The sequence below is a fragment of the Chenopodium album genome, chromosome 8 (assembly GCF_948465745.1).
Source record: "Chenopodium album chromosome 8, dcCheAlbu1.1, whole genome shotgun sequence".
Lineage (NCBI taxonomy): Eukaryota > Viridiplantae > Streptophyta > Magnoliopsida > Caryophyllales > Amaranthaceae > Chenopodium > Chenopodium album.
Window position 1 is genome coordinate 62,073,953 of NC_137841.1, and position 19,812 is coordinate 62,093,764.

General features: G+C 34.0%; 1 protein-coding gene and 1 pseudogene across 2 annotated transcripts; both read right to left on the reverse strand.

The window, feature by feature from the left end:
- LOC145643130 (uncharacterized) overlaps positions 1-19,812 on the reverse strand; it is a 313,811-nt pseudogene that overhangs the window by 188,580 nt on the left and 105,419 nt on the right.
- LOC145641938 (elongation factor 1-alpha-like) lies at positions 2,015-5,111 on the reverse strand. Of its 2 annotated transcripts, XM_081692969.1 has the most exons (4): positions 4,955-4,995; positions 4,782-4,859; positions 3,323-3,798; positions 2,015-3,216 (listed from the first exon to the last, which is right to left on the reverse strand). In XM_081692969.1, exons 3-4 carry the CDS (start codon positions 3,782-3,784, stop codon positions 2,335-2,337), a joined length of 1,344 nt encoding a protein of 447 aa, XP_081549095.1. In that variant the 5' UTR covers positions 3,785-3,798; positions 4,782-4,859; positions 4,955-4,995; the 3' UTR covers positions 2,015-2,334. The 2 variants fall into 2 exon arrangements, with proteins under 2 accessions (XP_081549095.1, XP_081549094.1); XM_081692968.1 differs by lacking the exon at positions 4,782-4,859 and having other exon boundaries at positions 4,955-5,111.

The following is a 19,812-nucleotide window of genomic DNA, read 5'->3' on the forward strand; positions in this document are numbered from 1 at the left end:
AAACAGTAAACTACTTCCTCGAGTATACTTCAGCTTGTTGCCCAAGCCTCCACGAACTGAATTCCCTAGTTTCATGGGAGTTGTGGTGAAGTGGGAGTCAAGGCAGACGTGGGAGTTTTTCAACTGATCTCCTCTAGTATAAATAGGATTAGTTTTCTGTTTTAAAAAAGCACACTTGAGCATTACAATTCTTAGCTTTTCTAAAAGAGTCAAAAATCCACTTAAGTCCTTGAGTGTCCTTGTACTTAGCATCTTAGAGTTTTAATTCGAGTTGTATTGGGGAAGAGTTTGGGTAAACTCTAGAGTGTGTAGATTGCTTTGAGCGAAGCAAGGAGAAAGAGAGAGATTTGAGAGCTCAACTGATTAAGGGATCAGTTGAGGGGGAACTTAAGTTCGTAGAGGAACTTGAGTTTAGAGTCTTAATTTGTAATAGGTTGTTTGCCCTATTATTATTAAGAATTGAGTTTAAAATCCCTTGTGGTCGTGGTTTTTCTTCTTGATTAGGGCCAAGAAGTTTTCCACGTAAAATCTCTCTTGCACTTTAAAGTTTTTGTTTAAGTTTCTTTTAGAATTCCGCAAAAATTACCCCAGTTCCTCCTCAATACAATTCACCCCCCCTCTTGTATTGTTCATTCGAGTCAACAGGTTAAAACCCAATCACAATGAGCTCTGAAATTCACCTGGATTTTAAAGATAAATTAGCTTTTTAGTTGTGGCTTTTAGCAGTTAACTAAGTTAGCTTCAATTGTGAATATCAAAGATCTCAGAGGAAAAGAGGTATTGTGAATTGGAAAGAAGAAAAGGAAGGAAGAAATTTTAATGTTTGGAACTTTTAGATAATTTTTAAAGACAATTTTTAACTAAAAATTAAAAAATTTAGATTCTAAAGCACTTTGTATATTACTATTATTTCCCACTTTCTTATTCCACATCAATCAATGGAATCATTAATCAAACAAAATAATATACCTTAATTAGTAATTTGACCAACTTTTTATTTTATTTGACATCGACAAAGCTCAAAGTAATATTTAGGGCCTATTCCGATTGACTGAACTCAGCTGAACTGAACTGAACCTATTAATTAGTGATTTTTAACTACGGATTAGTGATCTTTGATTATTTATTGATTATTTATTACTATACATATGTGTATATACAAATGTACATATTATTAATAATAATAATAATAATAATAATAATATTATTATTATTATTATTATTATTATTATTATTATTATTATTAATTTATTAATTAATTATTGATTATTATTATTATTATTATTATTATTATTATTATTATTTATTGATTATTATTATTATTATTATTATTGTTGTTGTTATTATTATTATTATTATTTATTGATGATTATTATTATTATTTATTGATTATTATTATTAGTATTATTATTTCAATTATTATTATTATTATTATTATTATTATTATTATTTATTATTTATTGATTATTATTATTGTTGTTGTTGTCGTTGTAATAAGAGCTTAAAAGAATGAAATTTGGCTTTATATCATTAGCAATATCATTAGACGTAAATTAAGAGCTGAGGCCCTTAATGTCAAAAATCCATAAGAGTTCGTTCAACTACAATTCAACCTACTCGTCATCCTCATTTTTTAAAAATACATGAGCTGTTCTTATAACTTCAAACTTTCCTAATCACCACTTTAGTAAAGTCGAGACATTAAAAAAAACATGCTTCGTATAAAAATCAGTTAAACATTAATAAATAAATAAATAAATAAGACACAAGAATAAAAATAAAAAAAAAAGGAAAAAAATAAATAAAAAAAAAAAATCATAGTAAGCACTTATATAAACAAGCTAGAATTAATTCAAATATTTAGTACTTTTATCTGATAAGTTGTTTCATGACTCGTGAGTATTTTATCTTAGACTTGAAAATACGGAGTACCAATTTACAGAATCATACGGAATTGGAAAGTGAAAACAGCCGTTTAGAAGAAGCACAAAAATGAAGCAAACCAGCAAACACATTAAAACGCAAAAGCATAATAATAATAATATTGACCTCAATAAACTCCGGAAAACAAAACTTCCGTCTCAGCTAACAGCAAATTCAACCACAAATTTAACAAACAGCAGACAATAAAGAAGACTGCAGATTATAAACCCGCCACCGGCGATCAAGTACCCAGTTCTGAGAATAGGCACTTGATGTTGCTGAAGCCACGAGTTTAAAACCCGCAAAAATATGACCAAACAATAAAATAAAGACACTACTAATAGAAACCAAGTCTTTATAGAACGACTTCTGATAGCATTTATCATATGCTTTTATTGACACACTAGCAGTTCATTTCTTCTTCAGGGCAGCCTTGGTAACCTTGGCACTGGTTGGTTCCTTCTTCTCGACGTTCTTGATGACACCGACAGCAACAGTTTGCCTCATGTCCCTGACAGCAAAACGTCCGAGGGGTGGGTACTCAGAGAAAGTCTCCACAACCATGGGCTTGGTGGGAATCATCTTCACGAAACCAGCATCTCCGTTCTTCAAGAACTTGGGCTCCTTCTCGAGTTCCTTACCAGAACGCCTGTCAATCTTGGTAACAAGCTCGGAAAACTTGACAGCAATGTGGGAGGTGTGACAGTCAAGAACTGGGGCGTAACCATTTCCAATCTGTCCAGGGTGGTTCATGATGATGACCTGAGCAGTGAAGTTAGCAGCTTCCTTAGCAGGGTCGTTCTTGGAGTCAGAAGCAACGTAACCACGCTTGAGATCCTTGACAGCAACGTTCTTAACATTGAACCCAACGTTGTCACCGGGAAGAGCCTCTGGAAGGGACTCGTGGTGCATCTCAACTGACTTAACTTCAGTGGTCAGTCCAGTGGGACCGAAGGTAACAACCATACCGGGCTTCAACACACCAGTCTCAACACGTCCGACTGGCACAGTTCCAATACCTCCAATCTTGTAGACATCCTGAAGTGGAAGACGGAGGGGCTTGTCTGAGGGCCTCTTTGGCTCGTTGATCAAGTCAAGAGCCTCAAGAAGGGTTGGTCCCTTATACCAGTCAAGGTTGGTGGACCTCTCAATCATGTTGTCACCCTCAAACCCAGAGATGGGAACGAAGGGGATTTTGTCTGGGTTGTAACCAACCTTCTTGAGGTATGAGGCAACTTCTTTGACGATTTCATCGTACCTAGCCTTAGAGTACTTGGGGGTGGTAGCATCCATCTGTTTCAAAGAGTAAACATTGTCAGAATAAGAATATGAACGAAGCCACAAATAACTTAAAAATTATAAGATTTATCTGCTGCAACATATGAAACTATAGTTATACCTTGTTACAAGCACAAATCATCTGCTTGACACCAAGGGTGAAAGCGAGGAGAGCGTGCTCACGGGTCTGACCATCCTTGGAGATACCAGCCTCAAAACCTCCAGTGGTGGAGTCAATAATGAGGATAGCACAGTCAGCCTGGGAAGTACCAGTAATCATGTTCTTGATAAAGTCACGATGTCCGGGAGCATCAATGACAGTACAGTAGTACTTGTTGGTCTCAAACTTCCACAAGGCAATATCAATGGTAATACCACGCTCACGCTCGGCCTTAAGTTTGTCAAGCACCCACGCGTACTTGAAGGACCTCTTGTTCATCTCAGCAGCTTCCTTCTCGAATCTCTCGATCACACGCTTGTCAATACCACCAAGCTTGTAGATCAAGTGACCAGTTGTGGTCGACTTTCCAGAGTCGACGTGGCCAATGACCACCAAACTGATATGAATCTTTTCCTTACCCATGGTAAACTGTTAGCCTGTAAAAGCAGCAACAAAGAAAAATTAGAACACCGAAAACAAAATAGGTTGAAAACAAATGTCGGTCTTATCTGGAAATGATTGACAAAAGAACAAACATAATATAAAAACAATATAATTAACATGAAATTCAGTCAGAAAAAATCATATAATAACTCAATGTTTGTTTATATTATAATAAAACCCATGCCAGGAACCAGATTCGAACTGGTGACTAGAGGATAACAGATCCTTTGCTCTACCAACCTGAGCTATCCTGACCATAATACTATTTCATCATGAATTGATAGTTGGCTCACAAGGATCACATTACATAACTTATGAGCACTATCAATCCAAAATAACACCATACATTTACACTGAAATATCAAACAATAGCATAAGACTTGAAAGAATATCATCGATTTATACATTAGCATACAAATCTGAAGCAGAAAACATGGATTTGAAGTTTTCAAAAATAAAAACATCATAATATTAACAAAAATCATTATTTATGAAATTATTTAAGTACATACAGTAGAAAATGATCACTTAAACCTTCAAAGTTTGGAAAATAGTCATTAATTTGAAATTCAAGCAGTCAAACAACAGATTTAAGCATAATCAAGCTAATAAACTACTAAATCTAAAGTAGACGATGATCAATTAGCATTCAAACTTCAAAAAATATTTGATAATTTAAAATTCAAGCACTTAATTAAGTGATTTGAACATTATTAGCATGATCAACCACTAAATCTAACAGAGCACTTAAATCGACCTAAAAATAAACGAGTTTAAACATTTTCGTAACAAAATCAAACATTCAGAATTTCAAAAAACAGAGTGATCTAAGCTGTAACTCAAATCTCACATATACAGCATAAAATCAACATTACAAACGATCAAAACTCCGGATTAACACAATCAAAGAACTAAAATGAAGAAATAAAACAATGATTTAAAAATACTTCAAAAAATTTCAATCGATCATATCCACCTGAACAAAATCAACTAAGTTCCAAAAACAGAGCAATCGCACCAATAATTCATCACTTACACAATCAAACCTCGAAAACTACAAAATTCAAACAATACATTTAAAAATCAACACATTTAATAATCAAAACACAACAATTGAACAATAAATCTAATAGGAAAAGATCGACAAACCTGAAAGAAGAGAAAGCTGATCAAAAACCCTAAACGGCAGAGGAGAGAGAAAATAAAGAAATGGGAAGATAAGAAATTAGGGTTTCGAGGCGAGGCTTTTGTCAGGGTTTATATAGAGAAAAAACAGTGGTCGAAATTAAATCCATTTCTGACGAAAATAGCCTCATTCCCATAATTAAATTACGAGAATATCCTCTTTTAACCGACTTAAATATATTAAACAAAAAGACGCGTGTTAAATGCTGATAAGATGACGATGATGTAGTAAATCACGCGCTAATTAATCGCGTGTTAATTAGGGTTTTTGATTTGAAAATGTGTGGGAATGCGGAAGTCGTAAACTGATTGGGCGAAAATAAAGAATAAAGATAGGAAATTGGTTGGGCGTGAAATTAGGGGCGGCAATTTAAAAGGGTGTACATTGTATAAATAGTTTACTAGGGTTTTTAAGTGAGCTTAAATGAAGTTTGTGTATTTTTGTGTACCACTACTATTACCACTTTTTTGAAGTGGGTATTTTAATATTTTTTCGGTGCATGTGCATTGGTCACATGATCATGTGAGGTGTATGTACTGATAAACCAATAACAGGTATTGATCGCTCCCAGATTTTACACTACGAGTACTCTTAGTAAAGGTGTCAAAACCAGACCGATTCGAAAAAAAGTCATTCGTTTCAAATTGTAACCGACTCGATTTGGCCTAAGAAATTCAGGACCCAAATCCGATATGTAATTGATTTGAACTTAATCTGAATCCGAATTTAACTTGATCTGAACTTAACCCGACACCGATTTGACTCAACTTGAACTCAATCCGAACCCGATTTGAACTCGATCAAACCGAATCAATTTGACCCTACTTGAACTCAACCCGATCCGAAAATGACCCCACAAATAACCAATTTAATCCGGCCTGTTTTAATCCGAACTAATATTAACCCAACCCGATTTTAAACCGATCCGACTTTAGCCCAACCATTATTTTAAACCTAACCTATTATTGATAGTAATGTCAAAAGATGACACGACACAGTACAATAACACGACATAATCTCGACACGAAATAAGCGGGTTTGGGTCAATTATTCTCGACCCGTTTACATAATTAAGTCAACACGAAGTCGATACGAAATTAAACGGGTTAAGGCTTGTTCTAATTTACTGAAATGAACTGAACTGAATATTTTATGAGAGAAGGAAATTAGGAACTGAACTGATTAAAGCTGAACTGAACTGAACGAAGCTGAACTGAATTGAATTGGACTGAAAATAAGTTGAAGAGAACAGACCCTTAGGTTTGGTTTAAATTTACAACCCGACACCGACACGCATAATCCGATTATATATATGAGTTGAATGAGAACCCGCTAACCCAAACCCGACACACTTAACCTATTAATTCAGTAGTAAAAGAACCGAACTTTTTTTATTATTAACTTGTAATTTTGTAAATTGCCTTGGCACCATGTATATATACATTATGGTAATTTTTTGGCAATTAATTTGGTGGATAAAAAAAATTCAAGGTTTATAAAAATAAAAATTTGGCGGTTAATTTGGGGCAATTCTTATGTATGGTTGTGTTACTACTAGCTTTAAACTCATGTACTATCTTTTACTAAAACTATTAACTTTAAACTCTTTTAGTATCTTTTCATGAATTAATGATGTATTATTTTTAAATTTGATATTAATATTAAGGAAATTTTGGAATTTAGTACCTCAAAAATGGGGGGTGTTGAATTTTAGTACCCGTTTAAAATTTTATTTTATTTTGGCACCCATCAAACTTAAAAAATTTAGCTTTTGGTACTTCCATCTGTTTTCTGTTAAGTTTTCCGTTAGTGGGACCCAACTTTAGTCCTGGCACCACCCAGCCACCCCTTCATCCTCCTCAACCACTACACTGTTAGCCCCCTCCCCATATTGGCTGCCGGCGACTCCGAAAACCACCCCTTCACCTCCAAACGCACCACCGATCGACTCCAACCACAAATACAACCCACAACAACAACTGCATCAATAACCACCTGTCACTACCCCTTTATTGCAGCAACACCGCAGCTCCACCTTGCCACAAACTGCAGCCCACTCCAATACACAAAGCCACCGAAACCACCACCATGAACGCCAAAGCTGCCAGCCAAAACCAACACAAAACCACGCAAAATGCGGCCCACTAAAACATGCAAACCATCAAAATCAACACACAACCTACAAAACCACCGAAAATTGTATGATTTGAGGAGAGAGAGAATAAATTGAACCCTAAAACCCTAAAAAATTGATTTGGGGGAAAGGGGGTAAGCGGGGTGGTTTCAGGGGCAGCCAAGAGTGGGAAAGGGGAGGGAGGGGGTGAGGTCGCGGGCTCCAGGGGAACGTTTGGGCACCAGCAGCCGGCAAGGGGAGGGGGAAAGGTGGCTGACGGGGAGGGGAGAGGGGTGGTAGTGGTTGGGTTTTTTTTTTTTTTTTTTTTTTTTTTTACAAAAATAAATTATTAATTAATTAGATAATGGGCCCTGCTAATGAAAAACTTAATGGGACATGGACGGAAGTACCAAAAGCTATATTTTTAAAGTTTGATGGGTATCAAAATAAAGTAAAATTTTAAACGGGTACCAAAATTCAACACTCCTCATTTTTGAGGTACCAAATTCCAAAATTTCCTAATATATGTGGGTAAAAGGTTACATGGATAACTTGTTTAATAAGCGGGTTAGGTTTGGGTCAAGGGTTTTCAACCCGTTTAATAAATTAAATGAGTTAGGTTTGCGTTAAGGGTTTTTCAACCCGTTTATCATCGACACAAACACGAACCCTCACACAACCCAACCCGTTGACAACTCTAATTATTGACCTTTTTTTCATGTTCTTATACTACTATGTATTTACAAATTATTGATAAGTTAGAAAATCTAAAACACTAATAAATATCTTATACAAATTGAGTGACTCCCACCGTCCCATAATATAGTTGTTTTCTTATTTTGGAGACAAAAAATGTTGTTCATGTTTCTATTGTTGGATAGTATGTAAAGATTATTACACCCTTTAATATTTTACTTTATTCATTGTACTTCCTTCATTACCCTTGAATTTGCACATGCCTTGTACTTTTTTCCATCACTTTCTCTCACTACCTTTTGTTTATCTATAATTGTAGTTCTTCACTTTTATTAATGTACTTCATCTACTTTCACCTCCTATTTCTTAAATACAGTGACAAAACACAAACAATAACTATATTATGGGACGGAGAGAGTAGTAATAAAGAGAACTAACTGTAATACCCCATATTTTTATACTTATTTTAATTTAAATAATTATTTCTTAAAGTATTTAAATAAGTTGAAATGAATTATTTATGATGTTTTATTAATTTAAAGAGTTTTATTTTTTATTAAAGGTCCAGTTTTTATGATTAATTGTTGATGAAAAAAATTAATTATTTTGTTTTAAATCCTAATCTAGCCTTTGATTAATTGTTGATTATGGGTTGTGCGCTGATTTTTATAATGTTTATTATAAATATTATGTATAAAATTTTCAGATTTGGTTTTGAATTAAAAGCCCTAAATTGAAAGGTTTAAAAAAAAAAAAAAAACCCTAAATTGAATTCCTTAGGTTTTTATATTAATGTATATTGATGGAATTTGATTATATGTGATTGAAAGTTTGAAACTATAAAATTTGACGTTTTAAAACACAATTTCAGCAATTTTGAAGGTTTTAATCAACTTGTAATTTTTAAATATAAGCTATAATTAAGTTTCTTGAAAGGATTTTTAATTACCCATTAATTGGGGATAAAAGTAAGGGTTTTTAATTAAATTTCAGTTTATTTTAGAAGGATTTGTGAGTGATTGAAGGAGTGTATATATATATTGCTGAAATTTGTGTGGAATAGGTATTGATGCCTCTCTGTAATTTTGAATTGTAGGAGATTTCCAAGTGATTGACTTTATTTAGTCGTGGCGATTTTGAGATCAAATTCAAGGTATGTTCGCGTACTTGGTAATTAGTTGAGTATGTAGAAGCATGCTAGGCTTTGATAAATTAATTCCAAGGTAGTATCATGTTAAGTATTGATTGGAATTGTTGTATGGATTGATGTTGGTGAATGATTTTTTAAGTATGGAGTATTTGTGGTGATAAGATGATTTGAATTAATTATGTTGGCATGTTGAATATGAACCACACTTTTATTTATTTATTTATTTTTTACAACAAACCACACTTTTATTATTGGAATGATAGAGACTATGTTTAATTAAACGAAATGTTTAATTTGGTTTGAAATATTGAAAAGGAATTTTATTATGGTTCATATAATTTTTATTGATGCTATAAGCATAAGGAATGTGCTATTTAAGTGTCTATGCACACGAGGATTAAATTATATTTTGGTGCCTAAGCGAGTAAGTGCACTTAAGGTGTTTATAACACCGAAGGATAGGATTTGTGGCACATTATGTATTTAAAGTGTCCTTGACACTGAGGTAGATTAAAAATGGTTCAACATTTAAAATTATGTGGTCACTAATTATTCAAGAATTAAGTTGGTATGTTTGATTGCTTGAATGATGCGATTATAATGATTGTTTGTGTTATGGTTTGTGAGTCATCACCAAGTCTAAAAATATGTAACAACATAAAGTGAAAGAGTTTACACACCAAAACTCTTGAAACATATATACCTCGATATGAACACATAAGGGGAGTTATGGGGTTTTATATTTTACCAAAACTTCTACTGGAGTACAAAACGCTGTACATTCCTTTTTATTATGTGTAGGAATTCCGCCACTTACGAGTGGTTCTTAATACTTGCACGGTTAGCTCCCGTATTAGTACCCCTTTATTGGGGCAAGTTAGGGGGGAAACCTGTTCGATGCGTAATCATTCTAAATAAATATTCTAGTGGTAAACTAGTTGGTCATTGTATGTTGTATGTTTGTGAACAGGTGCAACAAGGTAAGTTGTGTGATGATAGGATGAAAGTATGTTAGTGATATGTTTGGTTTACGCTTATGTACTCAGCTTGTTGATTGTGTGTTTGTATGTTTAATTTGTTTGGCCTTATCTTTATCTTGGCCCTACGACGACCCATTTTTTAGTAGTGTGGACAAGTAAAGAGTGGCTTTTCAGGTGATGAAACATATTCATGATGGGCATGAGGGAAAAGCGAATCATGCTTAGTTTCAATAGCAATATGATGTGTTTCAATGCTCTGAATGTTATTTATTTTATTATGCTTGTGAGACTAACGCAGAGGTTTTCGAGTATTTGTTCGGTTTTAATAAGGGCCTACAATGGTTCCAAGTTGTAGGTTGACTTCGTTTGACTGTAGCTTGACTTTACTTTCGTTGGGTTTGACTTTTAAATTGACTTGTTTTAAATGGTTTTAACACTAGTAGAAAAACGCAAAAAGCCACCGGTTCAAAACCCCCTAATGCCACCGGTTTTGAACTGCTGGGCATTTGGGGGGTGGCAATACCTGCTTTAAAAGCCACCGGTTCAAAACCGGTGGCAAAAACTATTATTGCCACCAATTAACCGGTGGCATTATATAGGCAATACTCATTTCCCGCTTTTTTTTTTATATTAAATTCAATGCCACCGGTTAACCGGTGGCAACGCCTCATGTAATTTTTATTTTTTTTATTGTTTTATTCACTTGAAATATCGAACAATTAAATAAAAAAAATTCCAACTTCAAAATATAAATAGCACAATATCATTCAATATAATCGCAAACTTACAACATATAATCAAAAAAAATTTACAATATAAATCAATATACAAACAATTACAACATACTCCCTCCGTTTTTAAATACTTGCTCCATTTCTCTTGGACACGCATGCCGATGCTAATCTTTGATCCCTAATATCTTTAAGTATCAATAAGTATAAATTTATAAATAAATAAATAAATAAAATACAACATCTAAATAAATATTTTTTTTGAAGGAACATCTAAATCAATATTCCTGCATCTTGATTCTTCAATTTAAGATGTAAATCAATATACCTGCATCAATTAAAACAAAAAAATAAATCGACTAAAATAAATAAGCTGCGAAAAAACCCATAAACCGACTATGCATGTACCCATAAGCTGCGAAAATAAATAAATCGACTATGCATGTACCCATAAACCGATTTAAATCAGTTAAAAATCCCACAAAAATAAAAACAAAACCGAGAAATTTCGTTAAAAACCCATAAATTGATTTTAAAGATCTCAGGAAAAAAAACCCAGAATTAAAATCGAATTAAACCCAGAAGAAGATTGAATTAAACCCAAATAAAAATCGATTAAAATCAAATAAAAATCGAATTAAAATCCATTAAAAAACTCATAAAATTACAAAATCGATTAAAATCGAATTAAACTCAGGAATTAAACCCTAACCTCGAATAATTAACCCACCTACCACCATAACCACAACCACCACCAAAAACCACCACCATAACCACAAATTCCACCAAAATTAACAAAAAATAAAATAAAAGTAAGAAAAAAGAGAAATTACCTCGAATTCCAACAAAAATAACAAAAAAAATAAAAGTAAGAAAAACGAGATATTCCCTCGAATTCCACCAAAAACCCTAGAAATTATCTTGAATTTGACTTGAAATCCTCAAATTTGGTTTTGTTGCGGCGAATTTAAGTTGTGGCGGTGGCGGTAGGTGGTCGAAAGAGGTGAAGAGGAGGGAGGAGGGGACGAGAGAAGAGAGAAGAGAGAATGAAGGAGGAGCGAGATCAGAAGAATGAAGGAGGAGAGATTAGAGGAATGAAGGAGAAGGAGGAGCGAGATTAGAAAGGGGACGAGAGGAGAGAGAATGATGGAGGAGAGAGAAGATGAAAGGGTTAGAGTTTGGGAAAAGGGGTTATATATAGGAAGGAAGAAAAGGGGTGGGTTTTATATAAAAAAGGCCCATTTTTTTTATATGAAAGTCACCGGTTTTGAACCGGTGGGAATAATATTTTTCCCACCGGTTTGGTTTGAACCGGTGGCAATACTATCCCCGCTCATTTTTACCCATTTTTTCCCACTGGTTTTGTAAAAATCGGTGGCCATTGAGCGGTGCCTTTTTGCCTTTTTCTACTAGTGTAAAGATAGTCTTCCACTATGTGTCTTTGTTAATTGTCTTAGTTGTTTTCACAATGGCGGTAATGTCTTAGATTTTCCTATTTCGTTTTTTAAAAAGGGCAAAACAATTATTTTAAAGGAAAAGAATTTCTTGGGTGTTACAAAGTGGTATTAGAGCCAGGTTGTTATAAAGTTTAATTTCTAGGGTGTTACAAAGTAATCCCACCTTTGAAAAAATTATAAAGTAAAAAATTATAGAAAAAGTTGAAAAGAATGATCCCACCTTTGGCTGATTTTCTAAAAACAATCCCACCTTTGCGTATTCTAGATATAATCCCACTTTATATCCCCATTTTCTCAAAATAGTCCTTTTTACTTATAACCAGTTTAACAGGTTAATTTATTTATTTTTCCTTTTAATCTCTCTCTTCCCTCCTTACCACTCTCCACCAAGCAATCACCACCACACCTCCATAACCATCACTTAACCACCAACCCCCTAAATAACCAAACTGACTCCATCATGCCCCACTACCTACGACTCCACCTTAACCGAACCCACCGCTCCCCAATCCCCAAAAACACCCCGAAATCCCACCCCCTAACCAAAACCCACCTGAATTGGAAGGAGATGGAAGTTGGCCGACTTCGATCTGGTATTTGGGCGCTATTTTTGTTCGAATTGGTGGCTATCAAAATTATTGTACATTTTGGGCCAAATGAATGGTGGAGCGACGCCACTGGTGAGGTGCGTTGTTGGTTTTGGTGGTTGGTGGCATGTGAAGTTGGGTATTTTCAGCGGTGAGGCACGAGGTTTGTGGGCTGTTTACAGAGCAAGTTGGGAGGTGAATGACTTTAGTGCGAGTTTACTACTCGAGTGACAGATGGTGGTGAGGGGGTGGTTTCGGTGAAGCCGACGTCCAGTAGGAAAGGGAATAACCAAATGGGGAGAGGAAGGGGAATTGCTAAATTCAGACAACTAGATGGGTCTGTGTAGGGAATATTTCAAGCATTACCCAAAACTTAAACCCCACTGTGATCATACACTAAAGTACGGTGGCATCCAAAGGGAAAGAAGATAGAGCAAGAGAGTCACCAACAAGTTTTAGGAACTTGTAAACCGTCCACGAGGTGAAGGTTACACCCCTTAACGATCTAGGAGATCGTTACCTCCAATAGGTCTGGAACCATGACTGGTAGTTCAGGGATGAAGGTACAAATCCAACCTAAAAGAAATTGAACCTGCCCTAATAATAGACCTCTACTTTATTCTGATCGTATTCATGTGTGCTTTCTGAGTAACATGCAATCAATAGATTTACCCTAAACCTGTTTAATCTATGTTGGTTGAATATTAATGCACAAATAAATCTATTATTGGCGATAACTTGAATTATAATCATATTAACCCTAAACAAGATTATTAATTATCTTATTAAGCGTGATTACAAGTACCAATTCCCTTTAAACATACATAAAAGGCGTGATCAAGCAATAACAATCAATATCAAGCAACATGATAATCATAACAATTATTATAATAATAATTATCAAAATAATCATGTTAAAGCATAATAATAGCAAGATCCTAGGCATTATACTAACAAGATTAATAACAAACCCTAGCATGTCACTAAACATCAAAGATAAAAGCTTTAGCCCTAACATGATACTAACATGATATATTAGGAAAGAAATAGGAAGCATCACAAAAATCATAATTGATATAAGGAACTTATTGTTGTCACCCTAAACATCATACTAAGAAAAGCATCCTAACATGATACTAGGAATCAAAATAACAAGCTAAAAATAATTTCTATATCAAAATAACAATAAAAACAATTAAAGCACTTACTTGGATGCCTCGTATCTCTTTCTAATAACAAAATACACACGTTAGTAACGTCAAGGAAAATATAAAATCAACAATAATAAAATTAAATAATTGAAATAAATATTAAGAAAGTTTAGACTAGATTTGGGACCAAACCCTCAGAAATTAAAACCTTTCACGTCTAGGGCAAAGGCAACTTCGAACTTGGCTAGGTGTTTCTAAATCTTGTGAATGCGGAATTTTGTATGCAAAAGGCTAGTTTAGAAAAGGGAGAGAGAGAGAGAGAGAGAGAGAGAGAGAGAGAGTAGTCAAGAGATTCTTGATGAGAGTTGGTGAGAGTTGATGAGATTTGATAGTTGATGAAAAGTATTGATGATGGAAATTGATGATTGAAAACAAAATTTTAGGAGACTATTTATAAAGAAAATCAGCCGGATATGATAAAAAACGAATCAGAGTTTTGAAAAGAATAAAAACACGACTGCAGCGCTAACCACGCGCCTTGTCGCCAAATGACAGACGTGGCGCCAGACGTTGAAATCCAACTTTTCACGCGTTTTCTTATTTTGATAAAATTTAAGCGTACGAGAGGGCAAAATCGTATTTTCCTTAAAAACACTTTTTTTATTCTGATTAAAACTCTAAAAGTCAACTAAAGTCAATTTATCAATGCTAATTAAATTAGGAAGGAAAAGAACCTTCTAGAAGACTATAATCAATTCTAATCGCATTAGGAATGATAAATCACTATTAGGCACTCCTCTAAATCATTGGGCCGCATATAAAAATCTAACTAGGCCTAGTTTAGTAATTTGGCCATAACTTCCTCATTATTCATCAGAATTGGGCTTATAATATATCGTTGGAAAGCTCTTTTCGAACCCGACCCAACTACACTATTTTTGGACCCTTGCCTTGGACCAAATCAAACTGGATTGACTGTTTTCTTAAAATAGGTTTTCAAAAACAAAGAGAAAGAAAAGAAATAAAAACTGACCGCAACACTAGACTTTCCACACTTTCACTTCATTCGATTATGATTCGACGTGAAAGGTACTCATCACTGGGTTTAGTTTTAGGGAGACACAAATGGGTGTCTACAGTCTGGTACTCCGGCGGATGACAGTGTTTCGTTTACCCGCGGGGCAACTAAGTCCGGCCGGCGGGTTTTTAGTCTAACGGGATAAGGATGTAACACCCCTATAACTCTCTCTTTAAACCTGTAAATATATTTAATAAGATTCAAGAAAATTACTGATGTGCTACCGCCACAGATTCAAACGTTATGGCTATTTCAGAATTTTAGCAGCGAAAAAACTAAATCAGTTATAAGTATGTTTCAAAACTGACGAACAAAACCAAATTAAGTCTTACAACTTGGAACCACTAAGGCCCTTATTTAAAAACCGATAAAAGTGGTAAATAAATCAAATAGAGTTTAAATAAATTCAAATGTAAGAAATAACATAAATTGTGAATGGTAACCAACACTCCACTCTAAATATCACCACCTTGATGCAAGTTTCTGAACATGTAAAAACATGTTGTTAATCTGCTCCCCAATATTACAAGTGTAAAAATTGGATCATTATAGGGTCATTCAAAGGCGAAGGCCATGATCAAAGAAAGACACGCAAAAGCACGCAATCAGCAACACTGAGTACATACAAGCTACGAAGAAAAATAATAAGAAATTCCTAACATGCTACTAATAATCAATCATCAAATACAACTTAATTATAGACTTAAACACATGACTCGACTGTTTACATTACTAAGACCTCACTAATTAATAATAGATAAATTATTTCATTTTATTCATCTGAATAAGCAATAGACAAGGTTGTCCTCCCATGCTCCATTTGAAACATCAATAAAAAAAAAACCACATGACTCCTTTCGGAAACATCAATAAACATTCACTGGCCACAGGCGCGACTCCGTCACCCTAGCTAGTATGAGATCTCATCTAACTCCTTATAGTTTTTGAAAAGTATTTGAAACAAGAGACTCGTAGATCAGACGACCTCTAGAAAAGTGCACGACTAATACCTAGTGAACCCTAACCCCTGATTGTCATTACTCTAGATGTGCACCAATCTAGAGTTTTATTGCTCATCCATCTTGCACTTTACATGATTTACAAGTTTAGACTTGGTGATGACTCGTATGCAAAACAATACAATCAATCAAATATCAAATCATCCAAGCAATCCAAGTTTCCAATTCTCTTCTTGATTTATTAGTGACAAACAATATTTATTATTGATTCCTTTAACTACCTCAGTGTATAAACACCTTAAGTGCATAAAGCACCCCAAAACCTTGACCTCGTCTTATAAGACTTTAATTCTTCCTTTACTCATTCCATTTCAATAATCATGAACGAGTAATAAAATAAATAATTCATTCCATTCCACATACTCACATACCTTTGCCTCTAAGCGCATCTTGCAAATTAATGCATAAATAATACTTACAAGATAAATAAATATACAATCCTCATACTTGAATCAAAACCAACCATCACATCAAGCATTAATCACAACTACTACCATACAATTTTAACAAATCCACAAGTTCCTTACATGATTCTAAGTTTTCCAATTCCTTAAATATGCTTCTAAAGTCAAGGTTTTTCGTATCCTTGTACGTACCTTGAGTAAATGAGTTGGTTGGCCACTTAGGGACTAAAAATCGCCTTCCACGAAATCCTCTCCTAAACCAAACAACAATAACTAAATCAACACCCAATCATGAAAATATAGCATTTAACATAAAATTCCAGCAACTTTAAAGTATAAATTATAATCTGAAAATCTAGTTTAAGATAATAAAACACCCTCATAAACATCTCTATTTGAAATAATCATTATATAGTAGGTTAGTGTATGATAAACCTAAAAATCCATCATAAAACCATGATTTAAAACCTTTAAAACTAAGATTAAAAATTTGAAATTTTAATACTACTCCCTCCGCCCCCGATTGATAGTCACTTTTGCCATTTTTGGTGACTCAAAATGTTAGTCACATTTGCTTTTTTCAAGTACCATTAATATTATTTTTTACCAAAATTCTCTAACATTGGCAAAAATATTTGTGCAAATTTAACTTTCCCATGTAAATTTTACTTTCCCATGTACTTTAATTACTTTCTCTCTCTACTTTTTTGCATATCCAATGTAAATTTACTTTTTCAATGTACTTTCTTTAATTCTCCTTAATTCCCGTGATTTTTCTTCAAAACTGACTATCAATCGGGGACGGAGGGAGTAATAATTAAAATTATATGCTAATATAATCAACATAGAATTAGTTCAATCCCCTAATACAAAATTAGCCCTAAAATCATGAAAAAAACAAGGTTTAAAACCCAAAATTCTTAATTAAATTAATCTGAAATTATTCAATACTTTAAAGATCATGAAAGTTATAAATTTTTAATCTTTTACAATCCAAACTCATAATCAAACTATTATAACCAAGAATCATTAAATAAGTCATATGAAGATTGAAACTTTAAAATAAAAACAAGATATTATAAGAGAGGGAAAGAAAGAAGAGAAGAGAGAGGGAACAAACGGTGGCTGCTCTGCGGTGGTTCAAGGGCGGAAACGGGTAGTCGCCGATGGTGGTGCGCTGGTGGCAGGAGTAGCGTACAATATAGTTTTTTTCCCTTAGTGTTGATTGTGAACAACAAGGAAGAAGGAGGAGGGGAAAAAGAAAAAGGGATTACGTAAAAGAGAAGGGAAAGTTTAAGGGTTTTGGGGGGTTTTATATGGGCTTGGTTTCCAAGTTTACGTAAGAGTAGGATAAAAGAGTTAGGCTTGAATAAAAGTTTAAGGTTTCTTTATTTTGAAGTGGGCAACAACAATACAAACAAGGTGGGTTGGACTTGAATAATCATTCATGATTGAAAATATGGGTAGAGAAATAATTTAATAAAAATAATCTTATTAACTTTATAAACATTAAGTTTATTTGCTTATATAAAATAAATTTTGTGAATAAATAATCATATTAAATATTCATATAAATATGTTAAAATATAATTTTAAATTTTACAAAATTACGGGGGATTACAGGGAAGGTCCGACACGGGATGGAAGGGGAAGCTAAGGGTTTTTTTTTTTTTAATTTTAAAAATAATCAATTAGAATGTGACACATGGCAAGTGACCTTGTATCACAGGTTACCAATTTCAAAAACCGGTTAAAGACTTGTTTTGAGAAGATGGGGGTATAAGGTGGGATTATTTCTGGAATACGCAAAGGTGGGATTATTTTGAGAAGATGGGCCAAATAAAGGTGGGATTATTCTTTTCAATTTTTCCAAAATTATAAGGTAAAACGAGGCATTTATGTTATTTTTTTGCCAATTCCGAGCTTAATTTGATTCCATGAAGGATCAAAATGACCTTTAAAAACTTACCCAATCAATTATCATGGTTAAGAAATCATAAAAGGTCCAAATGACCCCCAAAAACTTCACCCGAACAATTTTATGAAGGATTTATGTCTTCATCAAGAGCAATTACTAGATATATAATGGATCAAATTATGGAGATAATTAAGTTCGTTTTTTTGGGTCGTCATTATATGTTGCTAGACGTGATCAATGATATTTGGGCTAGTCTAATAGTCTAAAGTCCAATAGAATGGTTCCTATAAGATCACAAAAAAGGGTGATGGATTGAACAAAAGAAAGAAGCCCATTATTGGGCCTCATGGAGTGGCCGGCCATATGGGTTTTAAGAGAGAGTATTGTGGGTTTGATTTGGACTCTAATATACATATGATGTATAGATAAAGGCCTTGCCTAGGATTTGACATACAACACAATTAGTAGTCAATTGAGAATAGACTTGCTAGCAACCAAACCCTAAAGCCTCACGCACTTACTCTCACCTCATCCCTCACGTCCACACATGCTGGTCGCGTGTGTGGTGCACGATGGTGGTCGTGGTGTTCATGGTCGGATTTCTCCTCCCCTCTTCGTAGAAGGTGGTTCGAAGTGTTCGTGCCTAACTACCTAGCAGTAGTGGAGGTTTGGTCCTATCTCGTGGACTAAGTAGAGGAGCAATGCTTGGGGCTCTATTATCTCCCTAATTGACAGTCAATTAGTTGTGGAAATCATGTGTCAAAGGTATGTATTATGTGATTCTTTATGTGTTATGCTTGTAGATACTGTTTAGGTGTAAACAAATATGATTCGTGAAATTCCTCTTAGATTACCTAAAGCCCTACATTTTCATCACGAAAATTGAGAAAAAGATATTTTTATTAATAAAAATAAATAATTAAAATGAACCAATCATATCGTGACAGGTGCCATGATTTAATCCTAATGACTAACGGAGTTAATGACCGCTAGTCATTAATGGCACTCGGTGAATTTTTTTAAAAACTCGATGGCACTTAATGAATTTTGAAAACCTTGATAACATTTGGTGAATTATTAAAGTGCTCAATGACATTTTGTAAAATAGTGTAACACCCTAGTAATTCCTTTCCCTTAAAATACCCATTTTGCCTTTATAAGATATGAAATAGGAAAATCTAAGGCATTACTGCCACTGTGATAACGGCTTAGGCATTTATCAAAGACACACAGCGGATTACATTTTCAAAAACCATTCAAAACAAACAAAGTTCAAAAGTCCCACCAAATGAAAGTAAAGTCAAACCAAAGTCAAACTTACAATTTGGAACCATTGTAGGCTCTTTCAAAACCAACGAATATTTAAACAAATACGTTAGTCTCATAAAAAAATAATAACAATCCAACAATAAATAATAATGATGCATATTCAAAACAAAACTATAATAGGATTCTCTCTCACTCAACCCCAATATGAATATTCCGCATCACTTGAAAACCTTCTCTTTAAATTGTCCCTACTACTCACCATTAAAAT